General features: G+C 41.5%; 1 protein-coding gene across 1 annotated transcript in view; it reads left to right on the top strand.

Annotated features, from left to right (window-relative positions):
* The window catches only part of LOC309546075 (C4b-binding protein alpha chain-like), a 290,333-nt gene that overhangs the window by 219,943 nt on the left and 52,712 nt on the right, over positions 1–17,678 (top strand). The window contains exon 16 of the mRNA XM_082245585.1: positions 7,538–7,729. Within this exon, the coding sequence (XP_082101711.1) occupies positions 7,538–7,729 (192 nt within the window). The remainder of the gene's footprint in view (positions 1–7,537; positions 7,730–17,678) is intronic.

The following is a 17,678-nucleotide window of genomic DNA, read 5'->3' as shown; positions in this document are numbered from 1 at the left end:
GAGGGGACCTATAAAGGTGTTTGAGGACCTAGTGATAATATTGTAAAAATATTATGAATTGATGAAAGTGAATAAATAGATTGCAGCTGCTATAGTAAAGTGCTAGTGCTGACGATGAAATATAGTAATCAGAGATAAGTGATTACCTATAGCGCTTGCTAAAGTATATCAACCAAAATAGTGAGGAAATAAAAATGACAATATAAAAACACAATATAAAAAACTTGCTGTAGATATTAGAATATAGTGCTAATTAGATAAAGAATATAAAATATAATTAATACTGTGCTCCGTAATGTGACAAATGACGATATCTGAAAAAATTATTAATCAATAATAGCTAAAGTTCATGTGCACAAAAACAGTTGATGAATTATAACAAACAGTCCATAGTGAGGTATCATCCACCAAAAAGTGACTTCTAAGTGAAAAAAAACGGTCCAAAAATTATTAAAGTGCAGGTGCTTCTTTCTTTCTTTCCCAGGTATCCCTTCACCGTGGAAAATAGATAAATTTCAAACTCACCAGAAAATGTGGGTCCTACATGCCTTACGGCATTAAGACCAATCATGCTTATAAGACCCTCTCCAGCTCCGGATGCGTTCCCTCCTGGCGAATAGAGCTATCCCTCTGCAGTACCACTCTTACTGCTAGTAGTCTCCAAAGCGGGTATATTTCCTTCAAACACAATTGCTCCTTCTTGGAATAATAATCCTCCTGTTGGGTCACCTCTATACAAGCATCTTCAGTTTTAGGAAAACTAAAGATGCTTGTATAGAGGTGACCCAACAGGAGGATTATTATTCCAAGAAGGAGCAATTGTGTTTGAAGGAAATATACCCGCTTTGGAGACTACTAGCAGTAAGAGTGGTACTGCAGAGGGATAGCTCTATTCGCCAGGAGGGAACGCATCCGGAGCTGGAGAGGGTCTTTTAAGCATGATTGGTCTTAATGCCGTAAGGCATGTAGGACCCACATTTTCTGGTGAGTTTGAAATTTATCTATTTTCCACGGTGAAGGGATACCTGGGAAAGAAAGAAAGAAGCACCTGCACTTTAATAATTTTTGGACCGTTTTTTTTCACTTAGAAGTCACTTTTTGGTGGATGATACCTTACTATGGACTGTTTGTTATAATTCATCAACTGTTTTTGTGCACATGAACTTTAGCTATTATTGATTAATAATTTTTTCAGATATCGTCATTTGTCACATTACGGAGCACAGTATTAATTATATTTTATATTCTTTATCTAATTAGCACTATATTCTAATATCTACAGCAAGTTTTTTATATTGTGTTTTTATATTGTCATTTTTATTTCCTCACTATTTTGGTTGATATACTTTAGCAAGCGCTATAGGTAATCACTTATCTCTGATTACTATATTTCATATTATACAAAGGGACAAATTACACAGCACAAGCACTGTGTAATTTATTTATTTTTTTTGTGGTTACAAATGCTTTAAAGGGCATTTTCCAATAACAGAAATTGAATTGTTTGACATGTGCCTACATCAACCATGGCCGACAGTCCTTTATGGATTGTTCAGGACAGATTTTTTTTATCAATAAGTTTCAGAATTGTTCCTTTTTCTATGTTATTTATGGTTTAAGTTGCCCCTGCGGTCTTCAATATGTAGGTAAGAACATCAGGTCTCTCTGCATTTGCTTTGGGGAACATAGGAGGAGTGTTGCAAATGGATCACCCCTAGTACAGTATGTCAAGGCATTTTCTTAATCATTGTAAGGAATCTAGTGGTAAACACATGTATCCCCATCTTGTACATCATTGATGTACAACTTCTACAGGAGTATATAGATAGGTGCGTAATCTAAAATATGTAAAAACACCATAAAGCCGCACATACTTTATATGTGACATATTCCAAATCATCAGCCCAAACAAAAGGAAAATGTTGGTTAATGCTTATACTTATGAAAATAATTTAGTAAGACTTGTTTATATATGTGTGACAAACAATCAAAAAACTACCAGAGGAAACTATAAGGGGAGCCCACTATGTATTATATCCATGCTTTCAATCTATCAATATATTGTAAGGGCATATACATTTTTGCCAGAGCCATTTAAGATCAATTTCCATCATAGATTTGGTAGTTACATACCCCAATAATTAGGAAAGTTCAGATTAAAAATACTAAAGGGGCAATGATCTGGTTCCCACCGAAACATTCCTCCATCCCAAAATATATACAAACAAAAGAAATTGGCCCACGGGACTTTGTATGAGGTACGTGTTTGGTGGCTAAAGAAATTTGAAATACACAATTGATAAAAGCAATACAATTTTATTGCATATATATGCACAGGTTGTAGAAATACAAATGATTGCATGTGCTCAATGGCGCATGCTTTAGCTCAAAGGCTGTAATATACATAGTATACAACACAGGCAATGTAAAATCAACAGTTGACAGATAACTTGGTGTGGCCACTCATTTACAGGCATAGCATGGATGAGATAATATGACATTGGAATAATACTTTAAGATCTGATGCGTTTCGGGAGCACTATCTCCCTTCTTCAGAGATCAGTATATTCGGAATATCTACAAAAAGAACACTTTAATTTAGATATGCAATACCATTAAGATTGGGTTAAAAAGTCAAATGATGAGTATGAATACTCACAACTCCATGAGAATTAAATGGGAAATTGGATTTCCGTGTGGCAATTTTCAGGAAAATTCTGCTCCTAGTACTCCTCGGTACTCACACTGCTCCCAGTACTCCTCGGTACTCACACTGCTCCCAGTACTCCTCCGTACTCACACTGCTCCTAGTACTCCTCGGTACTCACACTGCTCCCAGTACTCCTCGGTACTCACACTGCTCCCAGTACTCCTCCGTACTCACACTGCTCCCAGTACTCCTCCGTACTCACACTGCTCCTAGTACTCCTCCGTACTCACACTGCTCCCAGTACTCCTCGGTACTCACACTGCTCCCAGTACTCCTTGGTACTCACACTGCTCCTAGTACTCCTCGGTACTCGAACTGCTCCCAGTACTCCTTGGTACTTACACTGCTCCCAGTACTCCTCGGTACTCACACTGCTCCCAGTACTCCTCTGTTCCCACACTGTACTCCTCAGTACACACATTACTCCAAGTACTTCTCAGTACTTACAGTACTCCTTACACACACCTCCAGCTGTTCGTGGCCATCACCCACGCATCTGTCACTCTGGCAATTCCTGCAATCTGACAGTCAGTTTTCTGCTAATACCATCCTCTGCATCTTTGCCCACATGCCTGTCACTCTAGAACCCTAGCCTGGAGGATTCTCCTATGCCTCTCCAGTCACGCCAAGCACTCCAGCAGCTTCTGTGGTGGCTCTCTCCGATCTGCTTTTGATCATGCTGGAACAGTGCCTCTGCAGTCGACCTCTCCTTACAGCGCCTCTGTGGTCTGCCTGTCTTCAAAGCTCCTCTGAAAGCATAGCAGGACCTGTGGTGTTCAGTGGCAATGGAAGCAGGAAAAGTAAGTATTTTCTATTTTCCCCCACATGTGCACGGGAGTTACTATCGGAACACAGTGCTCCCCACAATCATGGCACAGGCAGTATGCAATGAATAAAGATGTAGTTGCTGGAATTATGTAATTGACGCCGCTTTACATTGTTTCCAAGGTACCTACAGGTAAGACTTATCATAAGCTAACCTGTAGGGAAAAGTAAAAAAGAATAGGAACAGTAAATACTGCTTTAATTGTAATACTGAAGCAATTTATTGAAAGAACATTATATATATATAGATATATATAGATTCCATATTGGGCTATATCATAGAACCAGCTGACGCTAGTTTGTTTGAGATACTAATACCAGGGTGGTTTGAGTGTTTTCTGGTTCTTTTTTCTCACATCTCCAGTCCAGATACACACTCCTAATCTCCTGATGCTGGGGGTACCTACCAAAGCTAGTGATGGTAATTGATCTTATATGGATCTGACAATAATGTATATGCACATACACTGATCAGCCATAACATTATGACCACTGACAGGTAAAGTGAATAACATTTACTATCTTGTTACAATGGCATCTGAAAGTAGTTAGGATATATTAGGCCACGTGTGAACATGCTGCCCCTGAGTTGATGTGTTAAAAGCAGAAGAAAATTGGCAAGAATAGAGATTTGAGCAACTTTGTCAATGGCCAAATTCTAATGGCTAGACGACTGTTCATGGTCTGCAGTGGTAAGGACTTGCTAAAAGCAGTCCAAAGAAGACAAATCAGTGATGCATGTGAGGAGGGAAGGCAGCCTATTTAGTCTGATAAAAATAGGAGAGCTTCTGTAGCTTATTTTGCTGAAAACGTTAATGCTGGTTTCCGATAGAAAGGTGTCAGAACACACAGAGCATTGCAGTTTGTTGCCTATGGGGATGCGTAGCCACAGACCAGTCAGGGTCTATGCTGACTCATGTCCACAGCTAAAAGTGCATACTATTGGCACATGAGCATCAGAACTGGACCATGAAGCAATGGGACAAGGTGGTCTGGTCTGATGGATTCAAGAATGGTTTGAGGAATAGGGATGATCAAACTTTTCAAAAGTTCGGTTCGGCCAGAACATCTGAACTTCCCGAAAGTTCGGCCCGGATTTCAGAACCCCATTGAAATCAATGGGACCCGAACTTCTGTAATCAAAAAACACCATTTTGAAGCCCTAAAACCCAATAAATGCCCCTAAAAAGTGCCTAGGGTTCTGGGTCATACCCCAGGGACTATTAATCACACAAAAAAAAGTTCTTAAAAAGTGTCCTTTTTGATAGAGAGCCAATTATTGAAAAAAAAAAAAATAAAATAAAGAAAATTCTTTGGATTTAGTATCTGGGGGGTCTAAAAAGTGTACCTGTGAAGTTCCAGCTCTGTAGCATGTCCAGAACCATAAAAAAAAGATTGTTTGTACTTTGTCACTTATAGAACAGGTTGTTGGCTTCTCGCTTTTCACACCTTGCCGGTTTAGTAGCAAGCGTTTTTTTGGGCATTTTTTTGGGTTCTTTGGAGGCAGGCAAAACATCTGAACTTCACTAACCTGTTCTATAACTGACCTAATACAATCTTTTTTTTTTTATGGTTCTGGACATGCTACAGAGCTGAAACTTCACAGGTACACCTTTTAGACCCCCCCCCCCCCCGACACAAAATCACACAAAAAAAGTTCTTAAAAATTGTCATTTTTGATAGAGAGCCAATTATTGAAAAAAATAAATAAAAAAAATTAATGAAAAAAAAAAAATTCTTTGGATTTAGTATCTGGGGGGTCTAAAAAGTGTACCTGTGAAGTTTCAGCTCTGTAGCATGTCCAGAACCAGAAAAAAAGATAATTTTTCAGTAGAGCAGGGATGGTGGTACCCTTCTTTTTACACCTATATGATCTTTTTTTTCTGGTTCTGGACATGCTACAGAGCTGAAACTTCACAGGTACACCTTTTAGACCACCCAGACACAAAATCACACAAAAAAAGTTCTTAAAAATTGTCATTTTTGATAGAGAGACAATTATTGAAGAAATGTAAAAAAAAATTCTTTGGATTTAGTATATGGGGGGTCTAAAACGCGTACCTGTGAAGTTTCAGCTCTGTAGCATGTCCAGAACCATAAAAAAAAGATAGTTTGTATTTTGTCACTTATAGAACAGGTTGTTGGCTTCTCGCTTTTCACACCTTGCCGGTTTAGTAGCAAGCGTTTTTTTGGGCATTTTTTGAGGCTCTTTGGAGGCAGGCAAAACATCTGAACTTGTGTATAGTGGTATATATACACACATACTTATATGTATATTACACTTAGACATATATAGGTGTGATAGGAGCGTAACTATATTGGTGTTAATTATTTCATTAGCGCAAGTAGTTTTTTCTGCTCCTTTCACACCTATATATGTCTAGGTGTATATATACATACATGGGTGTGTATATATACCCCCTATACACATGTTCAGATGTCTGACTCCAAACATGTGCTCAAAAGATCCCTATGGACGCCTGCAGCCAAAAAGAATGCTGACGGCGGCGAAGCCATATTACTGCAGCGAAAGTGACACAAGAGAAAATAGCTTTTCTCTATAGCGGTCACCCTGATATGGAAGGGCTTTGTCACCCTGCCATAGCAGTCACTGTCAGTTAACCCTACACTACACTACGGTCCCCTTACACTTAAGACTTTCCCTACAGAAACTGAATAAATTAAAGCTAACTAAAGTGTAAAAGAGCACTCTAACTACACTAGATATCCCTTTCCTCACACTAAAAATTTCTAAATGACACTTTGTAACACTTTGTAACAGAAGTAACAGAACAGCATTCCACTCTCTTCCATGTCCCGTATAAGAATGCTAGGAATTTGGCGGGGGCTATCTTATATACTGGGGGGCGTATTCACTAATGATTGGTCTATGGACCCCCCTCGTCACTCCAATCACATTCCTAGAATTCTCCTGCCCCCTCAATTGGCTTTTGCTAATGGTTCTGTTCCAATCATGGGCTTTTAAAGCCCATTTCCTGTCCCATTGCATTTTGGTCGGTTCTGGTTGCCGAATTCTGAACTTTTTGGGCAAAAAGTTCTAAATTCGGCCGAACCTCGAAAAGCCAATGTTCGGGCCGAACCGATGGTCGACCTGAACCGTTCGATCATCCCTATTGAGGAACACAACAACAGTTTGAAGTTTTGACTTGGCCTCCAAATTATCTAGATTTCAATCCAACTGAGCATCTGCTGGAAAAACAAGTCTGATCCATGGAGTCCCCACTTCACAACGTACAGGACTTAAAGGATCTGTTACTGTACTGCTCTGTAGGGTTGGAGAGAAAGCTGACCAGAGAATACAGTTTGGTTAATTGGCATTGGCTCTTTATTTATGAAATGTAGTAGCAGGGGGGGTTTGAGCTCCCCCTGTTTCCTCACACCTCCAGTCTGGGTGCACACTCTTACTCTCCTGATGCTGGTGGTAACTACCAAAACTAGTGATGGTAATTGATCTAATATGGATCTGGCAACATCATAAATATGACCGTTCCTTTAATCTCCCCTCTAGTTGTTTTTTTCTGGATGGTACATATATCAGGGGGTAAACAGGTTTTGTGAAATTATTTTTGTAAGTATATGCATGTTGGTATTTTTTTTTTTTTTGTTTTTGCTTTGATGGTTTGGAATATGTCACATATGCGTACAGTGACACAGTTTAGCCTGCAGTTCCTGCTTGTGAAATTTTTACCTGCTTGCTGCAGTGGTTCTGTGGTTCTACTTCACATGTGCTGCTAGCTTTTGTGTTCACCTGCATCGCCTGCTCTATTGTGCATTTATATCCCTTTTTTCTTCTATCACTTGATTTGTATTTACGCATGGTTTATACATAAATTGAATTAAAGATAGATAGATAGATAGATAGATAGATAGATAGATAGATAGATAGATAGATAGATAGATAGATAGATAGATAGATAGATAGATAGATAGATACAGAGACACACATTGACAACATGCAATCTGCTTTTTTCTTTTTTGTAGGAATTTGTGTTAAACCTCCAGAACTTGAGTACGCACAGCTGAATCCCACTTTTTTGGATGGAAAAACCTTCTTTCAGAATGATGAAGTTGTATACACTTGCAGGAAAGGCTATTCTCGTGAAGACCAATATAAGAATACTTTAAAATGCCTGGGAAACTTTGAATGGTCACACCCTGAGAAATTCTGTTCACGTAAGTATACACTGTAATAGTTAATTCAAATGAATTATGTTAAATTCAGTACTCAAAATTTTGTATGCATGTTTCTCATACTTAGAGTGACTTAAAAAGAAGTAAACATTCTCATGGAAAAACAAATCCAGAAAGCTCTCTGCCTTTCTAGTAAATCTTTACCCAGGGTGCCCCTCTCCTAGCAGGGGCAGGGCTGATACCTAAACCTAATGACTCCTGGATCTTCCCTGACTTCTGCCTATAGGTAGTAGCTTAAGAGGAAACTACAATAAGCCACAATAATGCCCAACCCTACAATGCCTGGTGCTTCCTATCACGTGTGATCAGTGTTGGGTGGATAACATAATTGTTCATTGTGATCACAATTAATAAGCTGTCACTATCAGCGGATCCAATTCAATAAGAGGTCTGGAGCCATTGAGCAGGGCCCTGCTTACAATAGCGCAACCTGAGACGTTTGCCTCAGGTGTCCCCACATTCAGTCGTGTGGGGTTGGCAGCCAGAAACAGCAGTTGGTTGTGCAGTATGCCTGCCTGCTACCCCTACATTAGTACAGATGGGTGCCTCATGACCCACTCTTCTGTACTGAAACCCAGCTAAATCACATCAGCCAGACTGGCACTGGCAGGCAGTGTGCATGTTCAGTCTGCTCACACTCTGCCTGAGGCTTTAAACTATGTAGTGCCTTCCTGATTGCATACAAATTAAAAGTGTTTAGGTTTGATCACATATTATATCGTTTTGGTAAATCTGAACATTGTATAATGTATAGTCAGTCTTAGTGGGCAAGCCGGACTGGGCTGAACAGTCTGCCCTGCCACCATGGTCTGCACGGATATAGATTCTGCGCACAGTGTTTATTAGCAACAAGTCACACAGCACAAGATAAGTCATCAATCTCAAGAGAACGGAAAGTGGCTACAAACTGTGAGGTAAATTCCAGAAATAGGTGAAATGTGTAAAAGCAAAATCAGAAAGCAATTCTTGGTTTTCATTTCCACAGAGCAGAGACACTTGTCTGTTAACCTGGCAAAGGAAAAGAGCTGTTACTAACTGGATAAGCGAGCACTGTTCTTACCCAAGTAAAACAGCTATAGATTGTAATTTGTAAGCTCTAACGAGCAGGGCCCTCTAGTTCCTCCTGTTTTGAACTGTATTGTAACTGTATTGTCTTCCCTCAAATTGTAAAGCGCTGCGCAAACTGTTGGCGCTATATAAATCATGTATAATAATAATAATAATATATACTGTACACAGCAGAATTGGGGGTATGCTTTACATGTCCCAGTATTATACATTTAACTTGGCCTGTTATAAGATTCACATACTTATGCCAAACTACACCCTCAGGTATAATTCTATTTTTTCTTGGTTCAGCCTTACAGCACCATGGGCCACATCCCTGCATGTTAGTCAGCAGTAAGAATGAAGCTTCTTATACCAATGAGCAGGCTTAAGGTGATAATTTGGCATGAAAATCTGTTATAGGGGTAACAAATGTCTGGCTATGCAGTGTGACTTGTCTGTGTAAATCACAAGACAAGTGTACAGAATTAGGTATCTTTTCATACAGTGCACATATACACTATATTTTCAAAAGTATTTGGATGACTGCCTTTACACACGCATGCACTTTAATGGCATCCCAGTCTTAGTCCGTAGGGTTCAATATTGAGTTGGCCCTATCTTTGCAGCTATATCAGCTTCAACTCCTCTCGGAAGGCTGTCCACAAGATTTAGGAGTGTCTATGGGAATTTTTGACCATTCTTCCAGAAGCGCATTTGTGAGGTCAGGCACTGATGTTGGACAAGAAGGCCTGGCTCGCAGTCTCCGCTCTAATTCATCTCAAAGGTGTTCTATCGGGTTGAGGTCAGGACTCTGTCCAGGCCAGTCAAGTTCTTCCACTCCAAACTCGCTCATCCATGTCTTTATCGACCTTGCTTTGTGCACTGGTGCGCAGTCATGCTGGAACAGGAAAGGACCATCCCCAAACTGTTCCCACAAAGTTGGGAGCATAAAATTGTCCAAAATGTCTTGGTATGCTGACCCCTTAAGAGTTCCCTTCACTGGAACGAAGGGGCAATGGCCAACCCCTGAAAAACAATCCCACACCATAATCCCCTCTCCACCAAATGATTTGCACCAGTGCATCAAGCAAGGTCTTTGCATTATTTCAGAGAATATAATTTTGGAGGTCCTTCCCTTCAACTTGCAGCCTAGTTCTTTAAATTGATTCTCAAGGAGCCTCCAGCTTCCATGGATTCTGACATTGGTACCAACATGGACCAAGACAGTTGGGTCATGCCCAGCTCCTTCCATTAATTATTCCAACCCGGTCCACCACATGCCAAATCCTGGCACCAAGGAATAAACAATTCAGTCGAGGCAATCCTCGCAACAAATGAATCAGTCCTTCTGATTATAGAATCCCCTATTGCTACCAATTGTCTAGGCCTACCTCACTGCCCTCACCACCACTACTAGATGGGCTGCTCTCCTGGCTGTTAGGGGTAGCAGTGACATTTAGTGCTGCCATCTCTGAGTTTGCCACCCCCACATCACCCAACTTGTCAAAGGTATTTGGGTGCTCAAACAAAGGACTCATCTGCCTTTTCTTTGAGCCCCTACCACTCCTTCTAACTACAGTAACCGATCTTCCTTCCTAAAAATCCTGGCTTACCACTGCACCCTCCACATCAACCCCAGTAACCATCTGCTCAGTGAGCAGAAGACTCCTATCAAGGTTGTTTGTTCCAGTCAGTGTTGCAATTTGCTCCTCCAGACCTCCAATACGAGCTTCCTGAAGAGCAACCTGCTCACATTTGTTGCAGCAGCATTACATTATTGTATACATGCATCGCAGTGTGCACTTTGCAAAACCCTCCACCTTGATAGCACTCATTATCCCAGTTACATTATTATATACATGCATCGCAGTGTGCGCTTTGCAAAAACCCTCAACCTTGATAGCACTCATTATACCAGTTACATTATTAATACTTGCAGGAGAACAAGATACGAACAGGTTAGAGGACTCCTGTTTTATTCTCCTGCTTCTTAAAGCAGAACTCCGGACATAAACTTTTTTACATGTCATTATTGCTGCTTTCCTACCTTCACTGAATATGTCACCCATCTTCTGTTTCACTCAGTAGTTGCTCTGCAATAGCCTGTTTATTTTAAATCAAACCGTTAATTCCCAGTGGTTTCCTGTTTGTAAGACCTGCTATGCCTTGTATTCCCCCAGCCACTGGCCTTGTCACAGCCCACTTGTAGTTCTTCCTCCAGTAAGCAGTGATGTATTTCCTCTTTGCTCGCTGCAGTGGGTAGACGAGAGTCCTGGTCTGTACCGCCCACCAAGGCAGTGTCCTAAGAACAACTCTGGATCTGTTCCACCTCCCATATATATACACAGACCTCTTTGCAGGTCTTTATATAATGTGAAATTGCTGGCACTTCTGTAAAAACACCCTTGGAGAATAAGGCACTCATTTTTAACAGGTGCAGGGCAAAGCGATCTGGCTGCGGCATTATCCAACATTTCTTCTCTACTGCTGCCTGCAGCCTCACTGTAATGTTCTGGTACCTTTGGGTACCCTAATTACTCTTTCATAAGTGTATGCGCCCCACCATTCTCTTTTGGTAAGGTGCGCATACACCTTTAAGACTGATGCTGTCATCACTGAGCGCCGGACTGGATGGCTATTTAGATCGCCGGCTCTCACTCACATGTGTTCGTTCAAACTGCTTTGTGCCTTGATGCTAACCTGTCTTGAAGCTCACATGCTTGCAAGCATACCTCGCTGTCGGAACCACGCTGCGCTGATCCCTGTATCCCGCTACCGGATCATCCGCTCTTGCCGAACCTCTCCTCTGCTACATTGCTATTAGTGATAAGTACCCCACAGGGGAAACCTCTATAACCTTTATACTAAAGCTTACACTATCTAGCTCTGCATACTAAGGACTATTACTACATCTGCATTATCTAAGATTGCTAGCTCTTGAGCCTACTACCACCTGTTCTTGCACTGGGTTGATCTCTCTTGTATGTCCACCTGCTACTCTGTCATCTACTACCATACATGATTGCTAAACCTATCTGCATCCCATCTGCTACTATCTTACTTTCAAGAACATTTCCTTTCAAGTGTCTGTCATCTACCATCTCTACCCAACCTGTCTCTTCAGCCTATCATCACTGTGTTACTATATACATAAGTCACTCTAGGAAACATCTTATTGAGAGTGTGTATTTACTTGCTGAATTGAGATCATCCACACATGATGAGTCATTGAGAGTTGGGAATGGTGTCTCAGAGTTTCTCTACATGACTACTGAAGTGGAATATTTCTGCAGCTGAAAATCCACATCATACGTAAAACGCAGGAGCGTTACAGATTGAACGAACCACAAATGGATTCAGCAGAAATAACCACTCAGATGACACAATTAAAACAGCAAGTACCTGCGTTAATACACGCACTTGCTGAATTAAAAGAAGACAATCAGGCTCTGTCGCAGCAGGTAATTAGACTGACACAACTTACCACTGTTCAGTCCCCTGAACCCAAAATAAATCCTCCTTTGGTATTTACAGGCGATCGCAAAAAATTTCGCGAATTTAAAAACGCATGTGAGTTACTTTTCTTGCTAAAACCCCGTACCTACCTTACTGATCACATTAAGGTTTGTACTATTATTTCTTACCTAACAGGCGATCCTCGGGCCTGGGCAGACTCTCTTTTTGAGAAAAGCGACCAGCTTCTCAACTCCTATGCCTTGTTCCTAGCAGAACTCACTAGCCTATATGATGATCCCAATAGGCAGAGTACTGCCGATCTTCAATTAAGATCCTTGAAACAAGGTGGGAGACCTGTAGAAGACTTTGTCGCAGAATTCAAGAGATGGACCCTTGATTCAGAATGGAATGATGCATCTCTGAAATCCCAATTTAGGCTTGGCCTATCAGAGGCCGTTAAAGACGAGCTCGCCCGAGCGGATCTGCCAAAAACCCTGGATGCATTGATACAACTCAGTATCACCATAGATAGAAGACTACGAGAAAGAAAGGCTGAGAAAATGGGAACGCCATTATCCAGTTCTTCTCGGATTTCGGCCGTTGACCCCGTTCCTATGGAGGTAGGAACCATACGCCCACCTCTATCAACTATGGAAAGAGCCAGAAGACGATCTGGTAATCTCTGCTTGTACTGTGCATCCCCGGATCACAAGATAAACGTCTGTCCCCTAGTCTACAAAAAGAAGGGTGAGTGTTCACATGTCCTCCTAGGGGGATTGACAACTTCAATCACTAACCCTTACCTTTCTGTTTGCTTAACATTACAGTGGGACCAGAACAGGATTACTACTAAGGCCATGATTGACACAGGATCTTGTGGAAATTATATTGACATACGTTTTGCTGCTTTAAATAAAGTTCCTATTATTTCTAAACTTAAACCTGTCTCAGTGAGTCTTATTAACGGTGTTCCTTTATCCTCTGGTCCGATCACTGATCAGACACAGGCACTCCTAGTCACTACTAACGGGTCTCATATGGAGAACACTACCTTCAATCTAATACCTTCACCCCACTTTCCCATTGTTTTGGGACTTCCCTGGTTGCACACACATCAACCAACCATAGATTGGAAGGAACGGACCCTGACCTTCCTCTCTTGCTATTGCGAGGGTACGTGTAACCTCCCGTCTTTCGGGAAGATCCTGTCTGTGGTGACAGATGAGATTGCACCACTATGTTATCAGGATCTCTCTGAGGTTTTTCTTGAGAAAAATGCTCAAGCACTACCTCCCCATCGAGACTATGATTGTAGCATTGATCTACTCCCAAATAGCAAATTGCCGTTCGGTCATGTTTATCCTCTTTCACAGGATGAACTTTCCCATCTCAAAGACTATTTGGATGAGAATTTGGAAAAAGGTTTTATTAGACCTTCCACTTCTTCCACAGCAGCAGGACTCTTTTTTGTCCGCAATAAGGACTCAAGTCTCAGGCCTATCATCGACTATAGGCAATTGAATGCTATTACAATAAAAGATCGCTATCCTCTACCGCTTATCCCTGAGCTCATTGAGCAGGTGCGTGGAGCTACCTATTTTTCAAAATTGGACCTGAAAGGAGCATACAATCTCATTCGAATCCGTGATGGACACGAGTGGAAGACTGCATTCAGAACCAGATACGGATTGTTCGAATATCTTGTAATGCCATTCGGGCTATGCAACGCCCCTGGAGTTTTTCAACGATTTATAAACGATATTTTCAGAGACTTACTAGATGTCTGTGTTGTGGTATATCTGGACGATATACTTATATATTCACGATCCCTGTCTGAACACATAAGACATGTAAGACTAGTATTATCGAGATTGCTTGCACACAACCTTTATGTGAAACTGAAAAAATGCTTGTTTCATAAAGAAGAGGTACTGTTTCTAGGCTACATCATATCCAAAACAGGAATCGAGATGGACATGAGTAAGATATCCTGCATTCAGGATTGGCCTACACCAACCACACGCAAGGCGCTACAGCGATTCCTTGGATTTTCGAATTTCTACAGGAAGTTCATTAGAAACTTCTCTGCCATTGTGAGACCCCTCACACAGCTCACTAGCATTAAAAAACCATTCAAATGGTCAGATGAAGCAAATAAAGCTTTTCACCTGTTAAAGACAAGGTTTACTTCTGCTCCCATACTACGCCATCCAGACCCATCCCTCCAATACATTCTGGAAGTAGATGCGTCAAACATGGCAGTAGGAGCAATACTCTCCCAACGACCAACTCACACTTCACCACTTCATCCAGTCGCCTTTTTTTCTAAATCCCTAAGCAGTCCAGAGATAAATTACCCCGTGGGTGAAAAGGAACTGCTTGCTATAAAATTGGCTCTGGAGAATTGGCGACATCTACTCGAAGGCACCCAATTACCAATACTTATATACACGGACCATAAAAATCTCCAATATCTTCAGACTAACAAAACTCTCTCGCACCGACAGGTACGATGGTTACTATTCTTTCTAAGGTTTAACTTCCTAGTGACCTACACACCTGCAGATAAGAACAAAAAGGCGGATGCACTATCACGACTAACTGAAGAAAACTACTTCGAAATCCCTTCCGTTCCTATAATACCTCACAAACGCATTATTGGAGTTGTCCATTCCTTGAAGGAAGAGGTTTTGCATGGTATAAGTTTGGATTCACCCCCACCACAACTAAATACTGATGCAGAAGGCTTCCTCTACTACAACGACAAACTTTACATACCACCTACCATACGCACCAAGATCTTGGAATTATCGCATGATGTGCCTATGGCAGGACATATGGGTATGACAAAGACTCTTAATCTGATTACCAGGCAATTCTGGTGGCCTGACATGAAAACATCTATACAAAAATTCGTCTCTTCATGCAATGTCTGTGCCAGGTCCAAAATTGACACTACGAGACCATCCGGTCTACTATGCAGTCTACCAATACCCCAAACTCCATGGGAAGTTGTGTCCTTGGACTTTATAGTGGAATTGCCTCCTTCCAAAGGATTTAATACCATCTTAGTGTCAGTTTACCATCTGACAAAAATGGCACATTTCATTGCTATTCGCAGACTACCTTCGTCCAAACAAACGGCAGAACTCCTGATGAAACATGTCTTTAAGTTACATGGTATCCCAAAAACTCTTCTGTCTGACCGTGGATCACAATTTATTTCCAAGTTCTGGCAAGAACTATGTCACATACTACGGATCGAGCGGAAGCTCACTTCTCCTTACCATCCGCAGACCAACGGACAGACTGAAAGAGTCAACCAATGCATCGAGCAATATTTACGTTGTTACACTTCTTACCAACAGGATGATTGGGTGGATCTTCTCCCTCTGGCAGAATTTGCCTACAACAACGCAACCCACAGTACAACCAAGCAGAGTCCGTTCTACTTGAACTATGGGTTTCATCCCTCTATTCTTCCACCACGCATCCTTCCTTCAAATAACCCAGTAGCTTCAGACTATTTTACCCAAATAAAGGACTCTCTGGGTTTGCTTAATACTACCATTGCACACGCTCATAGTCAACAAAAGAAGTACTATGATCTTCGCAGAAGACCTTCTCCTCAGTACGCTATCGGGGACCTCGTTTGGCTCTCAACAAAAAATTTAAGACTGAAAATCCCTAGCAAAAAGCTTGGACCTCTGTTCTTGGGACCTTTCCCAATCAAGAAACTTATTGGAAAAGCTGCAGTACAGCTTACATTGCCAATAGACCTCAAAATACATCCCATTTTCCATGTGTCGCTACTGAAGCCCCATGTTCCTGACCAAGGAATAAGGCTTACTATCCCTCCTCCTCCTCCTGTACAAGTTGAAGGTGGAGAAGAATATGAGATAAAAGAGATTCTGGATTCTCGTATCCACAGAGGAAGACTTCAGTACTTGGTTCGATGGAAGAACTATGGGCCCCAAGACGACACCTGGCTAAACACCTCTGACATACATGCCTCTAGATTAATCCGCAATTTTCATGCGAAGTACCCAGACAAACCAGCTCCAGAGGCCTTCAGGAGCCGGCCTTAAGGGGGGGGTACTGTAATGTTCTGGTACCTTTGGGTACCCTAATTACTCTTTTATAAGTGTATGCGCCCCACCATTCTCTTTTGGTAAGGTGCGCATACACCTTTAAGACTGATGCTGTCATCACTGAGCGCCGGACTGGATGGCTATTTAGATCGCCGGCTCTCACTCACATGTGTTCGTTCAAACTGCTTTGTGCCTTGATGCTAACCTGTCTTGAAGCTCACATGCTTGCAAGCATACCTCGCTGTCGGAACCACGCTGCGCTGATCCCTGTATCCCGCTACCGGATCATCCGCTCTTGCCGAACCTCTCCTCTGCTACATTGCTATTAGTGATAAGTACCCCACAGGGGAAACCTCTATAACCTTTATACTAAAGCTTACACTATCTAGCTCTGCATACTAAGGACTATTACTACATCTGCATTATCTAAGATTGCTAGCTCTTGAGCCTACTACCACCTGTTCTTGCACTGGGTTGATCTCTCTTGTATGTCCACCTGCTACTCTGTCATCTACTACCATACATGATTGCTAAACCTATCTGCATCCCATCTGCTACTATCTTACTTTCAAGAACATTTCCTTTCAAGTGTCTGTCATCTACCATCTCTACCCAACCTGTCTCTTCAGCCTATCATCACTGTGTTACTATATACATAAGTCACTCTAGGAAACATCTTATTGAGTGTGTGTATTTACTTGCTGAATTGAGATCATCCACACATGAGGAGTCATTGAGAGTTGGGAATGGTGTCTCAGCGTTTCTCTACATGACTACTGAAGTGGAATATTTCTGCAGCTGAAAATCCACATCATACGTAAAACGCAGGAGCGTTACACTCACACAGGCAGGGGCATATTAATATCTAATTTGTGCCTCAGTCTTCTATTTCACTGCCTTGGAACCTCCCCCTCTGTCTTGATTTGCATGTAAGAGAGATGTCTGTGTTTGGGCGTGTGTTCTGTTGAAGTGGGCAAGTACACATACACCATGTACAGGCCTAGTGTACCCACCCACATTCACTGCAATTCTCAAAGGTTCATGGGAAATGTAGTTCCTTTTCCAGTAGTGAGAGAGGAGAGGATATGAATGTAATCACTGCTGTAACACCTCCTCCTTGGCAGAGCAGAGGCTGTTATCTTCTGAATTAACTAACTGTTTTGTATTTTGTGTAGAGGGTTTACTAATGGGTGATTTTTTTTGGCCTATCCTGGGGTTCTCCTTTAACTCTTCACTTGGTGTAATTTCCAGGAAGCAAAATGTGAGCAACACAAAAGTGTAGTGGTCAATTAATTTCCGGGTTTTAGAAATGGCAACTCTGACCAGAGTGATGG

This window comes from Pelophylax lessonae (genome assembly GCF_965119305.1).
Source record: "Pelophylax lessonae genome assembly, chromosome: 2".
In the NCBI taxonomy this organism is placed as follows: Eukaryota; Metazoa; Chordata; class Amphibia; order Anura; family Ranidae; genus Pelophylax; species Pelophylax lessonae.
Note: the sequence above shows the minus strand (reverse complement) of the source record. Positions and strands in the feature narration are given on the sequence as shown.